The 26,682-nt window shown below is 44.5% G+C and overlaps 1 protein-coding gene across 3 annotated transcripts; it reads right to left on the bottom strand.

Moving 5' to 3' along the window:
* Positions 1-277: 277 nt before the first annotated feature.
* Positions 278-25,448, bottom strand: pla2g6 (phospholipase A2, group VI (cytosolic, calcium-independent)). Of its 3 annotated transcripts, XM_045216967.1 has the most exons (18): positions 25,353-25,448; positions 23,878-24,101; positions 17,590-17,802; positions 16,856-17,036; positions 11,668-11,855; positions 11,172-11,268; positions 9,356-9,538; positions 8,827-8,935; positions 7,063-7,188; positions 6,617-6,707; positions 6,145-6,308; positions 5,688-5,838; positions 5,286-5,422; positions 4,420-4,574; positions 4,249-4,300; positions 3,896-4,011; positions 3,547-3,620; positions 278-2,388 (listed from the first exon to the last, which is right to left on the bottom strand). In XM_045216967.1, exons 2-18 carry the CDS (start codon positions 24,090-24,092, stop codon positions 2,241-2,243), a joined length of 2,400 nt encoding a protein of 799 aa, XP_045072902.1. In that variant the 5' UTR covers positions 24,093-24,101; positions 25,353-25,448; the 3' UTR covers positions 278-2,240. The 3 variants fall into 3 exon arrangements, with proteins under 3 accessions (XP_045072902.1, XP_045072903.1, XP_045072904.1); XM_045216968.1 differs by lacking the exon at positions 7,063-7,188; XM_045216969.1 differs by lacking the exons at positions 278-2,388; positions 3,547-3,620; positions 3,896-4,011; positions 4,249-4,300; positions 4,420-4,574 and adding an exon at positions 4,676-4,852.
* Between the last annotated feature and the right edge of the window lie 1,234 nt (positions 25,449-26,682).

Raw genomic sequence — 26,682 nt, 5'->3', positions numbered from 1 at the left:
GGTAGGCTCACACTCGGGGAACTACATGTAGTATTAGATTAAGGTAATAATAGTAACACATTTGTAGAGCACATTTCCTGTGCATGAGGTAAGACAAAACAAAAAAGACAACGATACATCAAAATGTAGAAAAACATCACACTACCTGCAGGCTTAGCTGCCGAGATGGGCCTTTTATTTTACAGCTCTGTGTTTAGCAAGTTGTTACTTAGAAATACCTTGTTCAAATGGTCATTACCTAATCATTGCATTGTAATAACACATTAAAAATCAATGATTCAGTTCCATAGGTTAATATTTTATTCATATGTTCACTTCATCATCAATAATAAAGTCAATACAAACCAGTACATTATAGGATATTAATACAAAAAACAAGTGGTGAAGTCTGTGTCTGAATGCCATCCTATTCACTAGGTAGACTACTTTTGACCAGAGCGCCATTTCAGACACAGACAAATAGTGCAGATAGATTGTGTCACAACCTGTTGAGAAGGGGTTATTCACGTAATGTGGGATGTATTCAGTCCGTCCAGATGAGAAGGGGTTATTCACGTAATGTGGGATGTATTCAGTCCGTCCAGATGAGAAGGGGTTATTCACGTAATGTGGGATGTATTCAGTCCGTCCAGATGAGAAGGGGTTATTCACGTAATGTGGGATGTATTCAGTCCGTCCAGATGAGAAGGGGTTATTCACGTAATGTGGGATGTATTCAGTCCGTCCAGATGAGAAGGGGTTATTCACGTAATGTGGGATGTATTCAGTCCGTCCAGATGAGAAGGGGTTATTCACGTAATGTGGGATGTATTCAGTCCGTCCAGATGAGAAGGGGTTATTCACGTCATGTGGGATGTATTCAGTCCGTCCAGTTGAGAAGGGGGTTATTCACGTAATGTGGGATGTATTCAGTCTGTCCAGTTGAGAAAGGGGTTATTCACGTAATGTGGGATGTATTCAGTCCGTCCAGTTGAGAAGGGGTTATTCACGTCATGTGGGATGTATTCAGTCCGTCCAGTTGAGAAGGGGTTATTCACGTAATGTGGGATGTATTCAGTCCGTCCAGTTGAGAAAGGGGTTATTCACGTCATGTGGGATGTATTCAGTCTGTCCAGTTGAGAAGGGTTATTCACGTCATGTGGGATGTATTCAGTCCGTCCAGTTGAGAAGGGGTTATTCACGTCATGTGGGATGTATTCAGTCCGTCCAGTTGAGAAGGGGTTATTCACGTCATGTGGGATGTATTCAGTCCGTCCAGTTGAGAAGGGGTTATTCACGTCATGTGGGATGTATTCAGTCCGTCCAGTTGAGAAGGAGTTATTCACGTAATGTGGGATGTATTCAGTCCGTCCAGTTGAGAAGGAGTTATTCACGTAATGTGGGATGTATTCAGTCCGTCCAGTTGAAAGAGTTATGGTTTGAGAGCTTAAGACAGCAAGAAGGCAGAAATGATAGGGGACAACAGTAGTTACAGGAGATAGTGGGTGGACTGGTGGATTCATATCATTTACATGACTGCATGATGCAATTAATGACATAAAAATAAAAATAAATTGTAAATATGATTATCTTAAGGATTAGCTCAATAAATACAATGTCAGTAGATGTCAAGATGAGGTCAATTGTACATACCTTTTTCCAGTCTGTTAGCATTTCAGAATATATTTTTTAATATGACACTTTGTCAGTCTCAGTACAGTTGTGCAAAAGCTGAATCTTCCTTTCCCCAGGTTTTTACTTTGACTGCATTCGTCTGTGAGGAAGAATTAACGCTCTTAGGACAAACATTCAGTCTCCAGTACAGATTGAAAGAGAAGAAACATCACTCCCTCTACTTTTATCTTCCTGTATGTCTCTCTCTCTCTCTCTCTCTCCTCTTTACCTCTCCCCCTCTCTCAGACAAACCATCAGGTGATGGACGTTCAAGAACGTTTTCATCTTCCTTCTCGCCCTCTCAGTAGCCGTTGAGTTAGACGGGGCGTAATCATTAGTCCAGACAGTTGCAAAACGTTCAATTTTGCAAAAAAAATTTGAGTTTCTATTGGACAAATTAGTAGGTAGGTCTTGGTAGGTCGTTCCCCGTTTCGTTCCATTTGCTTCCGTTTACAAAACGTTTTGCAACAGAATCGGCATAATGAATAACCCCGGTGTGCCAGTAGTTGTGCGTTCTCCCTCTGTTCATAGAGGTCCATCTGGGTCTCCCATAGCATGCCTCCATCCCCCTGCCCCTCCTCTTTCTCTCAGTAGCCGTTGAGTAGTTGCTGTGCCAGGAGCTGGACGTTCTCCCTCTGTTCGTAGAGGTACATCTGGGTCTCCCACAGCATGTCCACCAGCACGGCGTCACTCACCTCATCCAGCATCACCTCCTGGGAGAGCTGGGGGCTCAGTCTGGGGGGAGAGGTGAAGGAGGATGGGAGGAGGAGGATGGTGTAATGAGAGAGGGATGGGAAGGAGAGAGAGAGAGAGAGCTGGCTAGTTCAACAAGCGCACACACACACACCATACATTCACACAACATGTTTTTAACCCTTTACACTTGTGGGAAATATATATGGATAGGGCCAACTTGAAATGTTTTTTACAGAATAAATATGAAATGCATAACCATGGAAGCAATTGAAAGAGAACAGTTGAGATTATGGGAAAATTATTAGACCAAAAGGTGAGGACAACAGTTTACCTGACACAAGACTGAATCCAAACACTTGATTTGATGTGCATTTTACTTTCTTTTTTTTTATTGCCCAATAAGCGGGAGGGATGGGGGCAACTTCCTGTTGCACGCGGTGCTCAAGTTCAGAACGGCTGTCAGTCCAAATCCATACAGAGCTGTGAAGCGGAGACCCTGAGCTCTGATGTCATGTATATAGTGCTACTGTACAGCCACTACGTTCCAATGTAGGCGCTTATTAGTGCCCAAATCTACCATTTTCAACCAGTTTACAGGTACGAGTGTAAAGGGTTAAAACGTTCACTTTCCAATGTACAACAGAGACACAGACACTACAGTGTACAAAACATTAGGAACACCTTCCTAATATTGAGTTAAACCCCCTTTTGCCCTCAGAACAGCCACAATTTGTTGGGGCATGGACTCTATAAGGTGTCGAAAGCGTTCCACAGGGATGCTGCGGAGCGTGAAAAACCCTGCAGCGTTGCAGTTCTTGACACACTCAAACTGGTGCGCCTGGCACCTATTACCATACCCCGGTCAAAGGCAATTAAATATTTTGTCTTGCCCATTCACCCTCTGAAAGGCACACATACACAATCCATGTCTCAATTGTCTCAAGGCTTAAAAATCCGTCTTTAACCTGTCTCCTCCCCTTCATCTACACTGATTGAAGTGGATTTAACAAGTGACATCAATAAAGGATCATAGATTTCTCCTGGATTCACCTGGTCAGTCTACGTCATGGAAAGAGCAGGTGTTCTTAATGTTTTGTCCACTCAGTGTATACGAGTAGGATTATTGGTGCCATAAGAACACTATTCACACTAGTATCGTAAACAGAATCAGTATGATAAGCCCAGTGTCAGACTGACCTGTGGTAGATCGTATCAGTCATCTCACACCAAGACCTGGCCCTGTCCACAGCACAACCATCAGAGTCTGTACACTGACAGAGAGAAGAGGAGAAGAGACCGATGAAATCAATGGATGTTATAGATGAGTAATACAATAACGGGGACCTCTTCATACAGGGATGACTTAAGGATGGAAATTAGTTTCAGAGCTGAAATGTTGAATGAAAATGTGAAAATTGTAATATTGATTACTATCAACTATTAGGGTCACCTAACGTTTCAATAATTCAAACATTTAACTAAACAGTATGCAGGATAACGGTCACTCACAATAAATCAAATCAACCAATCATTAAAACCAACTCACGCAGTCCACCAGCATTTTGCCCAGTTCCTTGGCTCCTACAAAGCTCTTGGCCAGTTCCAGAGGGTTGGAGGGTCTGAACACGTCTACAGAATTCACAACTACCTGGGGAGGCTTACCTGTCCCAATAAATATCATAATATACACATACATATTATGATTTCTACATATTATAATATACCAATATAAAGCTCTTACCTGTCCCAATAAATATCATAATATACACATACATATTATGATTTCTACATATTATAATATACCAATATAAAGCTCTTACCTGTCCCAATAAATATCATAATATACACATACATATTATGATTTCTACATATTATAATATACCAATATAAAGCTCTTACCTGTCCCTAAAGAAACCACCACACCTAGACGCTGCACCTCTGAGCCACGCCCCTAAAGGTACAAATAAACAGATACAGAGACGGAGGGGAAGAGAGAGAGAGTGCGAGAGAGAGATTAAACAAAAGGAACATTTCAGATGAAACTTCTTAGAGCCACACACACACACACACCTCTGCCTTCAGGGATTTGTTGTATTGGTGGATCTCAGTCATGGCATCCAGTGTCGGGTTATTGGCCAGCAGCCCTCCGTCCAGAAACCGCCCCATTGGTCGGAAGTAGGTGGGGGCGGCGCCACTGGAACGGGCGGCTCTCCACACGACCTGCTCTGATAGGACGAGAGGGAAAGAGGGTTGGGGCTAAGCATCAATCAACCAATCAGACAAAATCATGATCAACGATGAAAAAAAGTTATAAACTGAAATTGGTGAGGTGTGAGAGCAGATTCACCAAGCATCTTCACTGTGACCCTTTCACCTCCACACACTCACACTCGCGCTGTCACACACACTCAGAGAGAACACACACCTTGGTCTGTCACCTTCCTATGTTTTTTAGCAGGTTCCTGAGTGTATCCAACTATCAACACATCCTCATCCTCCCATCCTGAAACAACAACACACACACACTCATACCACCACCACAGGGAAACAACTGGCCCTGACACACACAGTCCAAACAACACCGACATTCAGACCACAGGTCGATCGTTATCAATCAAATGTATTTATAAAGCCCTTTTTACATCAGCAGATGTCACAAAGTGCTGATACAGAAACCTAGCCTAAAACTCCAAACAACAAGCAATGCAGATGTAGAAGCACGGTGGCTAGGAAAAACTCCTTAGAAAGGCAGGAACCTAGGAAAAACCTAGAGAGGAACCAGGCTCTGAGGGGTGGCCAGTCCTCTTCTGGCTGTACCGGGTGGAGATTAGAAGAGTACATGGCCATTATCACTTCATACACCCTGAGGTAGAACACAAACACAGCCCCCCCCACCCACCACACGCTCACACTCTCTCACATTCGTACTCTGTTACCTTGTGGTATGGTGAGGGGTAGGAAGGTGGCTGTGACAGCGTAGGGGCGTTCTCTGGGCAGGGAGGGGGGGTCGTAGTTCCTAAAGAGATGGAGCTCTCCTGGATGTCTGTCTGCCAGCACACTGGTCACCATCACCCTGGGGACAGAGACAGAAACACACAGACACAGACACAGAGACACACACACAGAGACAGAGAAACACACACAGAGACAGAGACACACAGACAGAGACAGACAGAGACACACAGACAGAGACAGCGAGACAAAGGATACTTCAGGATGAGAGAAAACTTACATTCATAGCCAGTGAATATAACATTTTAGCAAATTAAATATTGTTAGTATTACAGCAGCACCCCGAATTGACCAATCAGACAAAGACGGAATGTCTCCATGGTTACCTGGGGTGTCGTACGTCTGTCATCATGGTGTTCTCTCCGAACTCTTTCTTCAGGAAGTCCTCCAGAGGGGCCGACTCGTAGGGTCGCGACCCCTTGAACACCTGCTCCTTCATACGGAAGTAGAGGCATCGCAGATACTCCATATCCTTACCTAGAGAGAGGGGAGAGGGGGAGAGAGAGGGGGGAGAGAGAGGGAGAAAGAGAGATTTACTCCATATCCTTACCTGGAAAGGTACGACAGAATCTCACAAACAAACACTTTCAAATGTTGAAAAGGTCTACGGTTCAAGGCTGCTCTTTAAGAAGTTAGGGACAACTTTGTATGAAAAAAAAAAACAATCCATTAAAATATTGAGGACCACATCAATTATATAACACCATTTCAGTTTCTCTGCACACAGACACACTCATAATTACCCCCTACACACACACACACACACACACAGTAACAGCTCACCATGGATGATAGCCAGGGCCAGTATACCCCCTGTGCTGGTCCCAGAAACCCAGTCAAAGAGTTCCTTGATGGGCCTGCCTGCCTCTCTCTCCAGGGCGATTAACAACTGGATCAGAACCAAGCCTTTAATGCCCCCTCCATCCAGGCACAGCAGTCTGTCTATCCTAGAGGAGGAGAGGAGGCAATTAGAGTGACTCTTACACAGCAGTCTATCTATCCTAGAGGAGGCAATTAGAGTGACTCTTACACAGCAGTTTAACACACAAGAGAAAGAGGAACAATCCATTCAGACAATATATAAGTCATTTGTCTATATTGTATGCTTGACTATTAATTCAAACTGGTGTAAATCAATCAACCAACCAACCAATCACACATTTGAACCGATCAGCAGTACTTTGAATTAAGAAAAAATATGATATAAATCTCAAAATAATCTTCTCATAAATAAAATACTCCCACAGAAACGTACTTCCTGCTTCCCGTTTTGAACCCGTCCACTTCCTCCCGGCCGCGACTCATCGCTCCCACCGCCGCCGCAACGTGCATGATGTCCTCGAACCCTATTGGCCAATCACAGACAAGGACCCAGGTCTAATCAACCAATAGGAGCACAGAGTGGAACGGAAGAGACAGGGACAGAGAAAAGGGGAAGAGCCTGGGAGTGAGCGGAGTGATGAGGGAGAGGAGGCAGGGAAGGATAGCATAGAGAGAAGAGAGGGGAGAGGTAACGGCATTCAAAATGGAGGGAGAGAAGAGAGGGAGGAATAAAAACATGGAGAGATAGTAGAGGGGGAAGGATGAATTAAAAACAAAGCAGATGAATGTTCGAAGGGACTCATGAAAATAAAATAAAAGTAAGGGAGGAAAAAGAAAGAAAGAAAAGCCTTTTCAAATGGAAGGAGGCGGGAGCTTTACCTATGCCTGGTGACGAAGTAGCCTTCTTGGGGGGAGGATGGGAGTTGAGGGGGGAGGAGGAGGGTGGGGCGCACCGCTGAACCCCTACACTACACAGCATGTCCAGTAGCACCTTTCTGTTGGAGCCTTGAGTCAACCAACACACCAAGCCAGGGGGTTAGAGACATGCACACACACAACACACAATTACAGGCAGGAAAGAGATAGAGAGAAAGGGAGAGGGGAGAAAGAGAGGTAGATAGGTGGTAGAGAGAGAGAGAGAGAGAGAGAGAGAGAGAGAGAGGGGTAGAATGGGAGAGGGAATGAGAGAGATCGTGAAAGAGTAAGTAGCAAGACAGGGAGAGGGGGATAGAGAGAGAAAGAGTTGAGACAGAGAGAGAAGGTATGGAGAGCAGGAGATAGAGTGAAAGAGTGGGAAGAGAGCGAGAGAGAAATTAGCTGATGACACAGAGAGAGAGGAGTGGTAAAAATATCCTACAGGCATTCACACTGACACACAAACAATCACACATGCAGATTTGAACAACACGCACGGTTTCCATAGATCACATATTTTTTTGTATCGAGATATTATCAATCAATTAGTCAATCAATAAAAACGATAAACGTATAACCATGGAAACCACAACAAACAGAGGGGTTGATTGACATGGACAACAACTGAAAAAAATACAGATATTAACACCAGGCGACAGGTTTGATAGGACGTAGCTAGCTTGCAATACGACCTGGCTAGCTAAAATCCCTGCTTGCTCACGTTAGTTAGCTAGCTTGTTTCAACTCTGACTTTCAAGCTAACGTTAGCTAGCTTGAATTCGAGGGCTGACTGTTCTCATAAACGTTTATTGTGTAATGCAAAAATAAATGAAGGATCCAACTATGTTGGTAATTTGTCTCATGTCTCACTACTGCAGTAGGCTACTGATTGTCCGTGTGCTAGCTAAGAGCAACAAACCCACACAAGCTAAACGTGAGAGCATCCAGCACTGATTAGCTTCTCATTAGCTAGCTTACATTAGCTATATTAATGCTATAAACCACTATGTTTACTGTTAATGTTTTGAAATAACATTATATATTTCTTTGATTGTATATACGTAGTATTAGCAAGCTCTTTGGCAGCAAGCTTTTTTAGCTATGATATTTAGCTACCTCGCTAGCTTTACAAGCGTTAGCTTAGCTAGCTACCTGTCTCAGGCTGCTGGCTTCCTAAGTGGTGGCTGACAAATCAAGTGTTGGTGAAAAAACCCTGTAAACAGTAATTCCCTGAAAGTCCCCCGCAATTTGACCCACCCTCAAGCAAAAGGCCTATGATCATTGAAACACATTCGAAACAGCTGATTAATCAATGTATCGAGCAATGAGTAGAGTTCACATTATCAATTAATAAAATATACTGTAGTTAATGTTATATTAATGTTCACACAGCCCTAACATATGCATGCTATATCATCCACAATAACACATGCATTTGAATTCATTAATATCCATATCAACGTTAGATTGTTGTTGTGTTATGATTGATTCTTGTGCTGTCACCGTTTTATAAGGCACCAAGGAACTAACACTCCTCTACTTTTCTCATTCATTCATCCATTCTTTCTTTCCCTTTGCTCACTATCCATCCATCCACCTACTCTACTCCCTTCTCCCTCTCTCTCTCTCTCTCTCCCCCCCTATCCCTCTCACCTTTACTAGTGCGTGCTGCTATCAATCCGGGGGTCTCTCCCTCTCCCCCCACCCTCCCTCCTCCTTCCTTCTCACCTTTACTAGTGCGTGCTGCTATCAGTCCGGGAGTCTCTCCCAGGTCATTGTGTATCTCCACGTCGGCTCCAAACACGATCAGAGCCTTGATCAGTTCCATGTGGTCCATCTGTAAGGAGAGATACAGCAGAGGTCAGGGGTCAGAGAGTAATGGTCACGGGAAGGAGGGGTCATAGAGAAAAACAAGGGGAAGGGACCATGTAATGTCCAAAATCTAAATCTAGACCGTACCCCTAATCATTTCCGTCTAACCCTAGTTTCGTACCCCTAATAATTTCTGTCTAATCGTAGACCGCACCCCTAATCATTTCTGTCTAATCGTAGACCGCACCCCTAATCATTTCTGGTACTGTTGAGGGGATTCAGATAGTAATATGTTATATAAAGAGGAAGGTTAGCGAAGCATTAAGTCCCACCGTGTGCAACACACACACAAATACACTCCCCTCCCTACCTTCATGGCCAGCTGCAGGGCCGTGTTTCCCATATGTGTGTGAGACACACACACACACACACACACACACACTACCTTCATAGCCAGATGCAGGGCTGTGTTCCCATCCTGGCCCTTGAGGTTGGGTTCCCCCCCGTGTGTCAGCAGCACCATGGAAGCATCGAAGCGCCCCCTCCTGGTCAGGACGTGTAGTGGACTCTCCCCTGTCTTACTGAGGTAGTTCACCAAGCAACCTCGCTCCAGTAGCGTACGACACATCTAGAGAGAGAGGGGAGAAGGAGGGGAGAGAAGAATTGAGGGGTGGAGGTGGGAGGAGTGGGGTAGAGGAAGGGAGGGAGGGAGCATGATAGTGCAGCCATGTTTAACAGACTTTTATATAATATCTGTTTGTCCATAACTTGATGAATAGAAACAAGTAGGTACTTCAGGTTTAAGTACGTTTTTTAACTAGCAACAGTAATAAACATGTCGTCCCCCACAGAATGATGCAGCGCCACCTTGGGCCACTCAGTGTATTTTTGTAAAATGTCGGATCTCCATAGCAAAATGCATTCACCCAAGTTTAATGTTTCTCATGAGGAGAAGCATATACAAAATGTCATGACTGTAGCTCAACGGGACAGGAGACATGCTTGTTCAAAGTTTGTCATTTCAGTTGATTACTTTATCGCCCCCCTTGGCCCAATCAGTGCAATTTTGTAAATGCCGGATCTCTATGGCAAGACGCATCATTCACCCAAGTATCGTAAAAAAAAAAATCTGGCCAGTGGTTTCTGTTAGGAAAATGGCGCCGGACAACATGACCGGCAAGATTTTAATTTACCGGACATTTGAGAAATATACCGGACCCATTACTGGTAACCCATTAGGGCGTCCACTCACGGTGCTCAGAATGACAGAAATCACATTTAGATTATGGTAATTCATCGTTACAGAACATGCAACTCCTGTAATGCCAATAAAACATAATTTGCCAAAATGCAATTTGCGGGAAAACACTAGGATGGGTTGCTAATATGACTAGGATTGTGCCTTTGGCCTCTGGACAATGAAATAACATTGATTTGAAAACCAATAGAACAGGAAAGAAATGCTGGTTTCAATGGCATATGGGGAAGTCTTTATAAAATAATTGCTTCCACAATTCTATGGTCGGATTTCGGCTATGCTACTTTGAAGCAAGGTAAGTCATGCCTTATAATATGAAGTAAAATGTTCAGGTTTCAAACAATTAAGTATTTTCAAAATGCATATTGCCTCCAGCTCACATTGCAAAGTGGTGATAGCCTCCCTAACGTTGATTATGCACTTGAATGGCGTATGGGAGGCGCATTTAAATTACCAGTTGAGAAATAAAAATAGTAGCTATTAATTTGATCTGTATTTCATTTTTTATCGTGGTAATCAAAACTGTTAACACACAATTGCATTTAGAATGACTGGGCTTATAAGGGCAAGTTTCACTCCAGCAGAACTGAGCTGTTTGAGATACTGTAGTAGCAGCTCTCACGCTGTCTGACAGGTGATATTCCGCTCAAACCAAGCTCTGTATGCTGTACACGTGTGATCAATAAGATGCATGACAACTAACGAAAGAACACATATACGCCAATTTAATTCCCCAAAATTATAAAAAATTAACTATAGATGGACAATTTGGCCAGCAACGTATTTATTTATGGCTTTTTCTTGTTTTAAATCGTCCAAAAGCCAGAAAATGGAAACCCTGGTACGCATGTTAGTACGTAATAACGGATAGCGACCGATCCAAAGTTCCTCACCCCCCTCTCCGATTTTATCGTGGGGGGGGGGGACGGGCAATTAAAATATTTTATCACAATTCATTTCGGGTGAAAAAGTGCAACTGTAATTCTAAAGTGCTCCCCTCTACCTCTGCAGTCTTGCACCAGTGTAAGGGGGTTCCTCCATAGACGGCATCTTCTGCCTGTAGCTGAGATGGGTCTGCATTCAGGACAGCCTCAGCACAACTAGAGAGAGACCGAGAGAGAGAGAAGGAGGGAGAAGGAGAGAGAGGGAGGGAGAAGGAGAGAGAGGGAGGGAGGAGGGAGAGAGCGAGAAAGGGGGGAGAAGAAAAGAGAGAAAAAGGGGGGAGGGGGGGTAGAAGGAGCGAGAGGGAGAAGGAGAGCGAGGAAGAAGGAGAGAGTGTGAGAGAATTGTAAACAATGTAGTGGAATCTTGTTTCACCCATCTATCTATCTATCTATCTATCCCCTTCACATCTGAAACACAGCGGGAAAGACAGGAGCTAGGGGGCAATCTCCTCTCAACACTCTGCTACCAATCAGTGTTCTCCATTCTCTCTTAGCTTAATGAAAGAGCCGATCAGCATTCATCACCTTTTTCTCTTAGCCAATCAGTGCTCTCACCCCTTCTCACTGTACTTCATGGCGGCGTGGACTGGGTAGCCACTGCCCCCAATGATGTCACAGCGAGCTCCGCCCCCCAGGAGGGCATTCACAGCCTCTACCCTCCCGAGGCGACAAGCAACATGGAGGGGCGTCTCCCCCGCCCCGTTCAGCTCATTCACCCCCGCACACATCCTACTGCACAGCGCCTAGAGGCAGGAGAGAGGAGGAGAGAGGGGGGGTGGAGAGGAGGAGAGAGGGGGGTGGAGAGGAGGGGGGAGGGGATGAGACCAAAAGCAGATACATTTGAATAGGGACCTTGCTGTACATTAGACATTTGAATAGGGACCTTGCTGTACATTAGACATTTGAATAGGGACCTTGCTGTACATTAGACATTTGAATAGGGACCTTGCTGTACATTAGACATTTTAATTGCAATGTATACGTTTCTGATGAAGGCCATCAATATACAGTACCAGTCAAAAGTTTGGACACACCTACTCATTCAAGGGTTTTTCTTTATTTTTACTATTTTCTACATCAAAACTATGAAATAACACATACAGTTGAAGTCGGAAGTTTACATACACTTAGGTTAGAGTCATTAAAACTTGTTTTTCAACCACTACACACATTTCTTGTTAACAAACTATAGTTTTGGCAAGTCGGTTAGGACATCTACTTTGTGCATGACACAAGTAATTTTTCCAACAATTGTTTACAGACAGATTATTTCACTTATAATTCACTGTATCACAATTCCAGTGGGTCAGATGTTTCCATACACTTAGTTGACTGTGCCTTTAACAATTCCAGAAAATGATGTCATGGCTTTAGAAGCTTCTGATAGGCTAATTGACATCATTTGAGTCAATTGGCGGTGTACCTGTGGATGTATTCAAGGCCTACCTTCAAACTCAGTGCCTCTTTGCTTGACATCATGGGAAAATCAAAATAAATAAGCCAGGACCTCAGAAAAAGATAATAGACCTCCACAAGTCTGGTTCATCCTTGGGAGCAATTTCCAAACACCTGAAGGTACCACGTTCATCAGTACAAACAATAGTACACAAGTATAAACACCATGGGACCACGCAGCCGTCATACCGCTCAGGAAGGAGACGCGTTCTGTCTCCTAGAGATGAACGTACTTTGGTGCGAAAAGTGCAAATCAATCCCAGAACAACAGCAAAGGACCTTGTGAATATGCTGACGGAAACAGGTACAAAAGTATCTATATCCACAGTAAAACAAGTCCTATATCGACATAACCTGAAAGGCCGCTCAGCAAGGAAGAAGCCACTGCTCCAAAACCGGCATAAAAAAGCCAGACTACGGTTTGCAACTGCACATGGGGACAAAGACCGTACTTTTTGGAGAAATGTCCTCTGATCTGATGAAACAGAAATGGAACTGTTTGAACATAATGACCATCCTTATGTTTGGAGGAAAAAGGGGTTGGCTTGCAAGCCGAAGAACATCATTCCAACTGTGAAGCACGGGGTGTCACGCTCTGGCTCCGGGACTCTGTAATTTGAGCCAGGGTGTGTTCATTCGTTGGGTGTATTTCTATGTTTGTATTTCTGTTGGGTTTATTTCTAGGTTTGGTCAATGACTCCCAATCGGAGGTAACGAGTGTCAGCTGTCGGCTCGTTATCTCTGATTGGGAGCCATATTTAATCTGTATGTTTCCTGTGGGTGTTGTGGGTTTTTGTTCCTTGTCAGTCATTGTAACGGAGGACTTCACGTTTCGTCATTGTTTGTTGTTTTCGTGTTTCGGCTTTAATTTAATAAAGTCATGTTCACCTTCAACGCTGCGCATTGGTCCTCCTCATTAGACGATCGTGACGGAAAAACCCACCAAGATGGGACCAAGCAGCGTGTCCAGGAGCCATCGCCGGGGAGATCCCTCACAGATCTCCTTCGCCTCCTGGACTGGGTCAAGCCGAGTGAGGAAGAGAGGGGCTTGACATTATGGCAGAAGGGCGAGAAGCTGGCGAGGGACATGGAGACCTGGGCCACGGGTAGGAGAGACGCCCCGAAAATTTTAGGGGGGGGCTCACGACGGCGGACCAGCAGGAGGCCGCGATAGAGCGGTCCAGTGGGTTGCCGGAGAAGGCCGCCGGGTTACGGGGGCCACTGGTCAAAGAGGGGATGGAGGAAGTAGAGGCACGGCGAGAGGTACTGGCGTGTGTTGCCAGTCCGGTCCGGCCCGTTCCTGCTCCCCGCACCAAGTCTGTGGTGCGTGTCGTCAGCCCTGTCCGGCCCGGTTCCGCTCTCCGCACCAAGTCAGGGGTGCGCTTCGTCAGCCCGGTCCGGCCCATTCCTGCTCCCCGCGCCAAGGCAGTGGTGCGCGTCGTCAGCCTGGTAAGGCCCGTTCGTCCTCCACGCACCAAGCCAGGGGCGCGTGTCGTCAGTCCGGCTCCGGCCAGCGGGGCTAGACAGGACCAGGGGTACTTTGGGGGGTGGGAGAGGAGGTGGGGATCAAGGCCAGAGCCAGAGCCACCGCCGAGGAGGTATGCCCACCCAGCCCTCCCTTGTTTAGCCCGTATTGAGGCGCGGTACTGTCACGCTCTGGCTCCGGGACTCTGTAATTTGAGCCAGGGTGTGTTCATTCGTTGGGTGTATTTCTATGTTTGTATTTCTGTTGGGTTTATTTCTAGGTTTGGTCAATGACTCCCAATCGGAGGTAACGAGTGTCAGCTGTCGGCTCGTTATCTCTGATTGGGAGCCATATTTAATCTGTATGTTTCCTGTGGGTGTTGTGGGTTTTTGTTCCTTGTCAGTCATTGTAACGGAGGACTTCACGTTTCGTCATTGTTTGTTGTTTTCGTGTTTCGGCTTTAATTTAATAAAGTCATGTTCACCTTCAACGCTGCGTATTGGTCCTCCTCATTAGACGATCGTGACACGGGGGTGGCAGCATCATGCTGTGGGGGTGCTTTGCTGCAGGAGGGACTGGTGCACTTCACAAAATAGATGGCATCATGAGGAAGGAAAATTATGTGGATATATTGAAGCAACATCTCAAGACATCAGTCAGGAAGTTAAAGCTTGGTCGCAAATGGGTCTTCCAAATGGACAACGACCCCAAGCATACTTCCAAAGTTGTGTCAAAATGGCTTAAGGACAACAAAGTCAAAGTATTGGAGTGGCCATCACAAAGCCCTGACCTCAATCTTATAGAACATTTGTGGGCAGAACTGAAAAAGTGTGTGCGAGCAAGGAGGCCTACAAACCTGACTCAGTTACACCAGCTCTGTCAGGCGGAATGGGCCAAAATTCACCCAACTTATTGTGGGAAGCTTGTGGAAGGCTATCCGAAACGTTAGACCCAAGTTAAACAATTTAAAGGCAATCCTACCAAATACTAATTGAGTGTATGTAAACTTCTGACCCACTGGGAATGTGATGAAAAAAATACAAGCTGAAATAATTCATTCTCTCTACTATTATTCTGACATTTCACATTCTTAAAATAAAGTGGTGATCCTAACTGACCTAAGACAGGGAATCTTTACTAGGATTGTCAGGAATTGTGAAAAACTGAGTTTAAATGTATTTGGCTAAGGTGTATGTAAACTTCCGACTTCAACTGTATGGAATCATGTAGTAACCAAAAAAGTGTTAAACAAATATTTTATATTTGAGATTCTTCAAAGTAGCCACCCAAAGTAGCCACCCCGCAATAACATCTGTATGTGACCAATACAATTTGATTGGATTTGAAGCTGGTTGAGAGAACGCCAAGAGTGTGCAAAGCTGTCATCAAGGCAAAGGGTGGCTACTTTGAAGAATCTAAAATATATTTTGATTTGTTTAACACTTTCTTGGTTACTATGACTTAAATGTACATGATTCCATATGTGTTATTTCATAGTTTTGATGTCTTCACTATTGTTCTACAATGTAGAAAATAGTAAAAAGAAAAGAAAAACCCTTGAATGAGTAGGTGTGTCCAATCTTTTGACTGGTACTGTATGTTTTTAATTTTGAAAAAGCGAATAAAACATCACATTTTTAATTGCAAGATATTCATGCCTATTCCCTCCAAATGTGTATTGAAACCCCAGGCTGAAAATCTATTAAAAAACAGAAAGAAGGAATTATACCAGAAGTACTGCAACAGTCTTGTAGCTAAACTGAATGCAGAGAACACACAGAGTTCTGTAGTAACACCTGTAGAGAGGTGACCCAGAGTCCTCAGTCTGACCTGTATAATAGCAGCCGGGTCCTGTCCCTGTCCTGCCAATTCTGGGCACCGGCCACAGCATAATATCTGAGATACATGGATTGGATGCACTAAGAACACCAGTACTTCAAACTAACACTACAAAAAAAACGTACACTGCAAAGCAGGGTTGCATTCAATAGCAATCAAACAGAAGAAGAAAACAGACCAAAACAAGGAGGGACCTAGCTGAATTTGTCCAATGAGAAGCTCTCTTTTTCTGCAGTGCCGACTAATGAGTAGGACCCAGCACTGCACTAAAATAACTAGCACAGTGAGAGTGAAAACAGCAGCCCTGCCTTGACTTTGCAGTAGTGTTAATGTCCCCTTTCTGAGACTGGCTACCTGTGACTGGCAGAACCACCCAGAGCCCCCAACTGCTGCCTTGTTTATGTTGGCCTGCCATTAACCTAACGTAGCAGGCATGAGAGAAAGGCCCGAGCGGAGTTCCCACATTTTCAGTAGAAAAAGGAAGCTAGGTTGTTTGCTAAGGCTAGCCTGCCCTATTCCCATGTATTTCAGTGTCTATGACTGCCATATTAGTTAGAAACCCAGACTTGTCACAGTGCATGGGACCTCTTTGCGCGCGCGCACACACACCTGTATAATAACAGCAGAGTCCTGTTTGGCAGCACAGTGCATGGGCGTCTTGTACACGGAGTATACCAAACACCTTCCTAATATTGAGTTGCGCACCCCTTGACAAAAAAACAATGCGCCTGGCACCTACTAAAAAGTCAATTAAATATTTTGTCTTGTCCATTCATCCTCTGAATGACACACACACACACAATCCAGCTCTCCTTCTTTAACCTTCATCTACACTGATTGAAGTGGATTTAACAGGTGACATCAATGAGGGATCATTGCTTTCACCTGGTCAGTCTATGTCATCGAAAGAGCAGGTGTTCTTAATGTTTTGGATACTCAGTGTGTGTGTGTGTGTGTGTGTGTGTGTGTGTGTGTGTGTCACACCTGTATAATAGTAGCCGAGTCCTGCTTGGCGGCACAATGCATGGGCGTCTCCCCGTTCTTGTCTTTGATGTCGGTGCGAGCCTGGCACTCCTCCAGCAGTTCTCTGACACACGCCACGTCCCCCCGCTCACATGCCAGGTGTAATGGCGTCTGACCAGCACCGTCCCTGGCGTTTATCTGGCTGGAGAGGGTGAGACCAAAAGTAGTGTGAAGTATCAATATGATTAGGGAGAGAGGGAGGGAGGGAGGGATACCATCTCATTTTAAAATCAACATATTCCCTATTGCTCAAGCCCTAATCTCGGTTAACCCAGAACTAAAGTCTCACGTAATTGATCAGCTGCTCGATTAAGTTCTGGGTCCATGTGTTAAGAGAAGAGATGCTAGAACGAGGAGCGGAACCGGATCGAGAAGCTCCACCCTCTCTCTCTCTCTCTCTCTGTAAGTTACGGGCCGAACGTCCCCTCCCCTTCTGAAATTCTAAACGCTAACACCTGTTAAATCGTGATTTGTCCAAATAACCAGTGAGGAAAACCCCAAACACTGGAACTACTGCTGCTCCTTATCCCATGCATCCCATTCCTTCCCAACAGATTCTATAGTAGCAGTTCTGTTGACGTAGATCTGTCCACGAGGGATTACTCAAGCCCTACTGCTTTACAGCAACTCTTTGGTAATAACATGCTTATAACCACTCCTTATTACATGCTTATAACCACACTTTACAACCTCACCTCTGGACGTAGTTGTGCTTCAGGCATTCCCTCAGGCCCGTATCCACAGCGATGTGGGCGGAGCTCCAGTCAGCGTGGCTACGGAGGCAGTCTACTATTGGCTGGACAGCCTCGGGCTTGGGGAGGGGGAGGGTCTCGTAGAAGGGACGAAGCTTGAGGGCGTACTGGGGGAACCAGTTCATGGCGTCCTCCTCGGAGCTGACCTGGAACAACCTAGGAGACAGGAAATGGGGAGGTCAACCAAAGGTTAGCTGACCCCTGACTAAAGATTGTATATTATACTGACAAGATAGTTGATTGACCGCTCTAAGAATGGAAATGTATGTCCTCAAAGATGGAATGCAGGCGGGAGGAGTCAAGATCAGGTGGGACTATTCTAGCCAATGAGAGGGCAGATACGTATGTAAACAGGCCATAGAGATAGCTAGAGGACTCATCTTTGTATCTGTGCCATTATAGCATATGTAATGCAATGGGCAACGCCATTGAGGCAATCACCATTTTAAAGTAGTCAATTTTTTTCTTAATTGGCTGATTGCTCCCAACTCACAGGAATCCCCACCCAGTTGACTACTTTAAAATGGTGGACGCCCTCAATCACAATGCCCATGTTAAAACGGGATGAGTCCTCTATCTATCTCTATGACAACAGGCACAACATAGTTGTTTTTTTCAAAGTTGCTGAAATGCCACGATTGCGATGGAATTTAGGCTTACGAGTGTTTTAACGATGCATCTTTCCTACAACGGCCGAAGATTTAACATGCGTTTCCCAAAACACCACACAGAGAGAACGGTCACTAAGTGCATTGCTGGAGCATGTGTCGATACTGACAGGATCGAAAGAAAGGGAGTGCTGCTCTCGGATCAGCTTTCTCCATTCAAATCTTTCCTTAGTATTATAATTATTTCACAATACTGACAACGGATCAGCTCCTAGAGAGATATTACCACCTACGGCTGCAAATATTAAGGCGGCTTAATCTAATGCTTACCCTATAAAAATACACTAAATCAAGATTTAGCACATCACTAAGCACGTTAGGCTACACATCATGAAATATATTGAGACAAATTACAGACAGTAGCCTACAAGTAGCAAAATATAACTTCATTGATTGAACATGAAATGTACTTCAATATGATTGAAATATAGCCTACTGTTTTTATTTTAACGCAGTCATCTTGGTTTTCATTTGAAGCATTTTATTTTTTATTTTTTATTATACACTATACCGGTCAAAAGTTTTAGAACACCTACTCATTCAAGGGTTTTTCTTTATTTTTACTATTTTCTACATTGTAGAATAATAGTGAAGTCATCAAAACTATGAAATAACACATATGGAATCATGCAGTAACCAAAGAAGTGTTAAACAATTCAAAATATATTTGAGATTCTTCAAATAGCCACCCTTTGCCTTGATGACAGCTTTGCACACTCTTTGCATTCTCTCAACCAGCTTCACCTGGAAAGCTTTTCCAACAGTCTTGAAGAAGTTCCCACATATGCTGAGCACTTGTTGGCTGCTTTTCCTTCACTCTGCGGTCCGACTCATCCCAAACCATCACAATTTGGTTGAGGTCAGGGGATTGTGGAGGCCAGGTCATCTGATGCAGCACTCCATCACTCTACTTCTTGGTAAAATAGCCCTTACATAGCCTGGAGGTGTGTTGGGTCATTGTCCTGTTGAAAAACAAATGATAGTCCCACTAAGCCCAAACCAGATGGGATGGCGTATTGCTGCAGAATGCTGTGGTAGCCATGCTTGTTAAGTGTGCCTTGAATTCTAAATAAATCACAGACAGTGTCACCAGCAAAGCAGCCCCACACCATAACACCTCCTCCTCCATGCTTTATGGTGGGAACTACACATGCGGAGATCATCCGTTCACCCTCACCGCGTCTCAGAAAGACACGGCGGTTGAAACCAAAAATCTCAAATTTGGACTCCAGACCGAAAGACAAATTTCCACCGGTCTAATGTCCATTGCTCATGTTTCTTGGCCCAAGCAAGTCTCTTCTTCTTATTGGTGTCCTTTAGCAGTGGTTTCTTTGCAGCATTGTATCAATTGCAAAAACATTGGCCACTTCATATTTGTAGTCAACTTTTGTTCTGAAGTTATCGGTGGTCACAGTGAGACGGATAAACCATGCGATTCTATGTTTAGCTGAGATCTTCTGTGTATTAAGTGATGCGGGAGGGCAAAAATGCATCTAACGACGCACTTAGCTGTTCTACGAGTGGTCTAAAGGCAGGCGTGAGATTACGAGCGTTTTCAATTGCAACAATGGTTTTGGGAAACATTGTTGCAAAAGATGGTGCCGGAGGAGATGGCTTCCGTTTTACAGCCCCCTAACCAATTGTGCTATTATGTGTGTTTTTTCCGCATTATTTGTAATTTATTCTGAACATAATGTTTCTGCCACCGTCTCTTATGACCAAAAAGAGCTTCTGGATAGTGATTACTCACCTCGTATTGGACAAAGATTTTTTCTTCAATGAGTCGGACGCGAAGGATATTCTACAGACACCCGACAAGGCCTAAATCCCCATCATTCGCAAGAGAAAGAGACTGAGATAACGTGGACGTAGGTCGGGGTGCCTTGTAAGGATCCGACAGCGAGCGAGTAATCTGCCTCTTCCATCAGTCCTATTAGCCAACGTACAATCTTGGAAAACAAAATGGACTACCTAAGATCAAGGATATCCTACCAACGGGACAAAACTCTAATATCTTATGTTGCACCGAGTCGTGGCTAAACGACGAAATGGATAACATACAGCTGGCGGGATATACGCTACATCGGCAGGATAGAACGGCTGACTCCGGTAAGACAAGGGGTGGCGGTCTGTGTATATTTGTAAACAACAGCTGGTGCACAAAATCTAATACTAAGGTCTCAAGGTTTTGCTCGCCTGAGGTTGAGTATCTCATGATAAGCTGTAGACCACACTATTTACCAAGAGAGCTTATCTATATTTTTCATAGCTGTCTATTTACCAACACAAACCAATGCTGGCACTAAGATTGCACTCAATGAGCTGTATAAGGCCATAAGCTAACAGGAAAACGCTCATCCAGAGGCAGTGCTCCTAGTGGCCGGGGAATTTAATGCAGGGAAACTTAAATCCGTTCTACCTAATTTCTTCCAGCTTGTTAAATGTGCAACCAGAGGGGGAAAAAAAACTCTAGACCACCTTTACTCCACACACAGAGATGCGTACAAAGCTCTCCCTCGCCCTCCATTTGGCAAATCTGACCATAACTCTATCCTCCTGTTTCCTGCTTATAAGCAAAAACTAAAGCAGGAAGCACCAGTGACTCGGTCAATAAGGAAGTGGTCAGATGACGCAGATGCTAAGCTACAGGACTGTTTTGCTAGCACAGACTGGAATATGTTCTGGGATTCTTCCAATGGCATTGAGGAGTACACCACATCAGTCACTAGCTTCATCAATAAGTGCATCAATGACGTCGTCCCCACAGTGACCGTACGTCCATACCCCAACCAGAAGCCATGGATTACAAGCAACATCCACACTGAGCTAAAGGGTAGAGCTGCCGCTTTCAAGGAGCGGGACTCTAACTCAGACGCTTATAAGAAATCCCGCTATGCACTCCGACGAACCATCAAACAGGCAAAGAGTCAATACAGGACGAAGATTGAATCGTACTACACTGGCTCCGACACTCGTCGGATGTGGCAAGGCTTGCAAACTATTACAGACTACAAAGGGAAGCACAGCCACGAGCTGCCCAGTGACACGAGCCTACCAGACGAGCTAAATCACTTCTATGCTCGCTTCGAGGCAAGCAACACTGAAGCATGCATGAGAGCATCATCTGTTCCGGATGACTATGTGATCACGCTCTCTGTAGCCGATGTGAGTAAGACTTTTAAGCAGGTCAACATTCACAAGGCCGCAGGGCCAGACGGATTACCAGGATGTGTACTCCGAGCATGTCTTCACTGACATTTTCAACATGTCCATGACTGAGTCTGTAATACCAACATGTTTTAAGCAGATCACCAAAGTCCCTGTGCCCAAGAACACTAAGATAACCTGCCTAAATGACTACCGACCCGTAGTACTCACGTCTGTAGCCATGAAGTGCTTTGAAAGGCTGGTCATGGCTCACATCAACACCATTATCCCAGAAACCCTACACCCACTCCAATTTGCATACCGCCCCAACAGATCCACAGATGATGCAATCTCTATTGCACTCCACACTGCCCTTTCCCACCTGGACAAGAGGAACACCTACGTGAGAATGCTTTTCATTGACTACAGCTCAGCGTTCAACACCATAGTGCCCTCAAAGCTCATCACTATGCTAAGGACCCTGGGACTAAACACCTCCCTCTGCAACAGGATCCTGGACTTCCTGACGGGCCGCACCCAGGTGGTAAGGGTAGGTAACAACACATCTGCCACACTGATCATCAACACGGGGTGCGTGCTCAGTCCCCTCCTGTACTCCCTGTTCACCCATGACTGCACGGCCAGGCACAACTCCAACACCATCATTAAGTTTGCCGACGACACCAGTGGTAGGCCTGATCACCGACAATGATGAGACAGCCTATAGGGAGGAGGTCAGAGACCTGGCCGTGTGGTGCCAGGATAACAACCTCTCCCTCAACGTGATCAAGACAAAGGAGATGATTCTGGACTACAGAAAAAAAAAGAGGACTGAGCACGCCCCCATTCTCATCGACAGGGCTGTAGTGGAACAGGTTGAGAGCTTCAAGTTCCTTGGTGTCCACATCACCAACAAACTATCATGGTCCAAACACACCAAGACAGTCGTGAAGAGGGCACGACAAAGTATTTTCCCCCTCAGGAGACTGAACATATTTGCCATGGGTCCCCAGATCCTCAAAAGGTTCTACAGCTGCACCATCGAGAGCATCCTGACTGGTTGCATCACCGCCTGGTATGGCAACTGCTCGGCCTCTGACCGCAAGGCACTACAGAGGGTAGTGCATACGGCCCGTACATCACTGGGGCCAAGCTTCCTGCTATCCAGGACCTCTATACCAGGCGGTGTCAGAGGAAGGCACTAAAAATTGTCAAAGACTCCAGCCACCCAAGTCAGACTGTTCTCTCTGCTACTGCAAAGCAAGTGGTACCGGAGGGCCAAGTCTAGGTCTAAAAGGCTTCTTAACAGCTTCTACCCCCAAGCCATAAGACTCCTGAACAGCTAAACATGGCTACCCGGACTATTTGCATTGTGCCCCCACCCCACCCCATCTTTTACGCTGCTGCTACTCTGATTATTATCTATGGATAGTCACTTTAACTCTACCCACATGTACATATTACCTCAATTACCTCGACTAACCGGTGCCCCCGCACATTGACTCTGTACCGGTACCCCCTGTATATAGCCTCCCTAATGTTATTTTATTTTACTGCTGCTCTTTAATTATTTGTTATTTAAATGTTTTACTTAATACTTTTTTTCTTAAAACTGCATTGTTGGTTAAGGGCTAGTAAGTAAGGAAGTGGAAGTGATGCAGACAATTACATTGATAGAAATACATCTATCTGAATACTTCTCCCCACCGTAAGTAAGCATTTCACTGTAAGGTTGTATTCGGCGCATGTGGAAAATGAAATTTGATTTGATGCTCCTACATTTTTTACATTTACATTTTAGTCATTTAGCAGATGCTCTTATCCAGAGCGACTTACAGTTAGTGAGTGCATACATAAAAAAAATTATTACAAAGGTTCTAACGATGAACTTTGCCTTAAGATGCTTTTGGGAAACTGGGCCCTGGTCAGTATATAGATCATCTTTGCTACCACAGATTTTTGGAAAGATATATAGCCATGGACAACTGCAAACGTGTTGCTACAGGTCTCAAGATTGCTGCCCTGAATTTAGCTGGTGCTATCGACAAAGCTCAGTGGGAGAAAGTTTACTTAGAGAGACTACTTTCTGGAGGACAATGCCATGCTCAAGACTCACATGTGAATTCTTAAAGAGATGGTTGGGACTAAGGCTTAAAAGGGCTTGAACGATGTTGAATGGCCATAAACAAAGAAGAGCTCTCTAGCAAGCAAGTATGAAAATCTCAGCAAAATCTTTCAAGGGCTTTTACTGCCACTTGTCTCCTAACTGGTTTTACAAGTTGATCAACTTTCAAAGCAGTATAACTTTCCCATGTTTCCTCCAACTAGGCTACAGTATATAATATACAATTTTGAAGGTCTCTTCTCCTCCATCCTCCTCTCCCTTCCCATCACACTCTCTCTGCCCCCAACCCACCTCAAGGCGACGGTGGGCGTATCAGGGCACTTCAGCAGGCAGTCCCAACTCTGACAGGGGGTGTTCTTGTACAGCACCATGCGTCCCTCCTCCTTCAGCTTGACTTTCCCCCCTCCATTGTACTCCAACAGTTGTACTTCCCTGACGCGGTAGGGGTTGGAGAAGAGGTTGGAGACGGCGGACACAGTGTCCATGACTCCCCTTAGAAACTGCATGGTGGTGGCCTGGGTACAGAGAGAAGGTAGAATAAAGTAGTTAGAGGCTCTGTCTCATTTAATTCTTCCACAATACCTCACATTCTCTCTGCTTGCTTCCTTCTCAAAACCCATTGGAGTAGAAGGCTTGAGGGGAGGGTCCTTGGACCTCCTCCTCCAATACGGTTGAGAGTTAGGCCTAGGCGAGGAGATAGGATGCAAGGAATCAAGGACAGATAAATTCAGAAACAGAGAGTAGGGGTGGAGTGCAGACAGGGGTGGCAATCAGCAAGACGTATCGGGTGATTCCTCACAAAACTAGAGCCTAATTCTTCATTGGATTACATTTCATGAAAATCCCCCAAATCATGGTCTGTCTTGGTTCTAGTTTTGTGAGGAATCACCCTATTGCAAACAGTCAAGAGTTGAATTTCTGTGTATAAAGGTCAGCATTATGTTTATCTGATCTGGTATCTTGAGTAGTTCTCTCTGGTCTATCACAACAACACTGATGCAATCAGACTTGGGTTCAAATACTATTTGAAATCTTTCAAATACTTTGAGCGTTTGCGTTAGCCTGTCTGTAGCGCCAAACCCAAATGAGTGGGTTTTACACATTTGGGACTATTCTATTGGTTCCATTTCGTCAGGCAAGCTCAATTGAACACAGGTAAAGGAATCAAAATGCATTTCAAATAGTATTTGAACCCATCCCAGCATTTGGTCCCACCCACTCCCTTGTGAGACTCAACAATGTCCCAACTGCATAGCTAAGCAGCATTATGTGCTCAGCTTGACTAAAAACAACAGATACAAGCTAGATATCTCAAGACAAATGGTACGGCGGGGCGATGACACATTCAAAAACTGAAAGCAAAAGTTTATTTCAAAACTGCCACAGCTTGTGGGGTCAATGTGGAATCGCTTTGCCTTTGGTCTACTTCCATTGCAAAACTCTTGAATGATAAGGCATTGTCTGGCTCCTTATTCAATGTGAACAAGCGGTGCCATTCATGCAATTCACGAGTCCTCCCAGCTAAAGCGTATGACTCTCTCAGTCCAGTCTCTGAATGAATTTGGCACACACAACATAACTAGCTTCGCTTAGCTACCGATACAGTCAAAGGCATCATAGCGATATAGCACTGACACTGAATGTATATTATTTCAATTGGAAACAAAAAATGCATTTATGCTAACTCTTGTGCGTGCTATGCTTTCAATGTACTCTTATCTACGATAATCGGTTTAGTTTAGGAATTAGCTCATCGTAATGCTTACCTGATTGCTGCGACTCCTCTCCACCAGTGACTGACGACTTTTGATTGAACATCAACAACCCGCTGGCGTTCAACCAACCTTGCTGCAAAGTGTAATTGATGTGAGCTGCGCCAATCAGCGAACATGCCTGGGAAGGCGTTGCCTGAGAATACACCAATTGTAGGAAACCAATAAATAAGAGGACGGGACACAGTGAATGGACTGACTGCGTGTCGGATGAAGTTGTCCACTACAGCCTTTTTCTTTCACACTCTAAATGGTTAAATAGAGGATTCAGAGAGGAAATCTGATCCTGTATCTGTGTACAGGGGCGTCACAGATTGAAGCAGTATTTTTGGTAGACATAATTGAATAGAATACATTAAAATACAATACAATAGAATACACTACAATAGAATACAATAGAATTCAATTAAATGTAATACAATACAATAGAATACAATACAATAGAATAGGTATTATGTATGACCTTGCTGCTGTGCTGGTAGGTCTCCTGATCCTTCCAGACAAACTGGTTCTAAATGTATATATACTGAACAAAAATATAAATGTAACATGCAACAATTTCAAAGATTTTGCTGAGTTACCGTTCATATAAGGAAATCAGTCAATTGAAATAAATTCATTATGCCCTAATCTATGGATTTCACATGACTGGGCAGGGGGGCAGCCATGGGTGGGCCTGGGAGGGCATAGGCCCACCCACTTGGGAGCCAGGCCCAGCAAATCAGAATGAGTTTTTCCCCACAAAAGGGCTTTATTACAGATAGAAATACTTCTTCTTGATATGCCACACCTTTCATGTGGATGGATTATCTTGACAAAGGATAAAATGCTCACTAACAGGGATGTTAACAAATTTGTGCACAACATTTGAGAGAAATAATATTTTTGTGCATATGGAAAATGTCTGGGATTCATTTCAGCTCATGAAACATGGGACCAACACTTTACATGTTGCGTTTTTATATATATTTGTTCAGTATAGTTTAACCCCCCCCCCCCTATCTCTCTCATTTTCTCTCTCTCTCTCTCTCTCTTGCTCTCTCGCTCTCATTAGCAAAGTAACCAACTATAACAGAGTGCTCCACTGCTCCTAACTTACTGGTAGCAGCCCGCCATTTCCTTTTTCTTCTGTAACAAAAGGTATTTAAAACATAAAATTGATGATTTGTGTCAAAGACTCCTCCTTGTCCCTAGCCTGGTCCCAGATCTATTTGTGTTGTCTTGCCTACTTCTATAGTCACTGTCACGCTAAACAATGACCATAGAAGTTGGCAAGGCAGCACAAAAACAGCTTTGGGAACAGGCTACCTCATTCATTACCATT

This window comes from Coregonus clupeaformis, unplaced genomic scaffold (assembly GCF_020615455.1).
Source record: "Coregonus clupeaformis isolate EN_2021a unplaced genomic scaffold, ASM2061545v1 scaf0874, whole genome shotgun sequence".
NCBI classification, from domain to species: Eukaryota; Metazoa; Chordata; class Actinopteri; order Salmoniformes; family Salmonidae; genus Coregonus; species Coregonus clupeaformis.
This window is presented reverse-complemented; position numbering and strand designations above follow the sequence as displayed.

Bases quoted from the DNA above. Each gene is read 5' to 3' on its own strand.
- pla2g6 (XM_045216967.1), bottom strand. From the start codon at position 24,092: ATGCAGTTTCTAAGGGGAGTCATGGACACTGTGTCCGCCGTCTCCAAC. The intron at 11,856-16,855 runs GTGTGACACACA...TCCTGCCTCTAG, and splicing joins ACTCGGCTACTATTATACAG to GCGCTGTGCAGTAGGATGTG. The intron at 6,708-7,062 runs GTAAAGCTCCCG...ATTGGCCAATAG, and splicing joins TACTTCGTCACCAGGCATAG to GGTTCGAGGACATCATGCAC.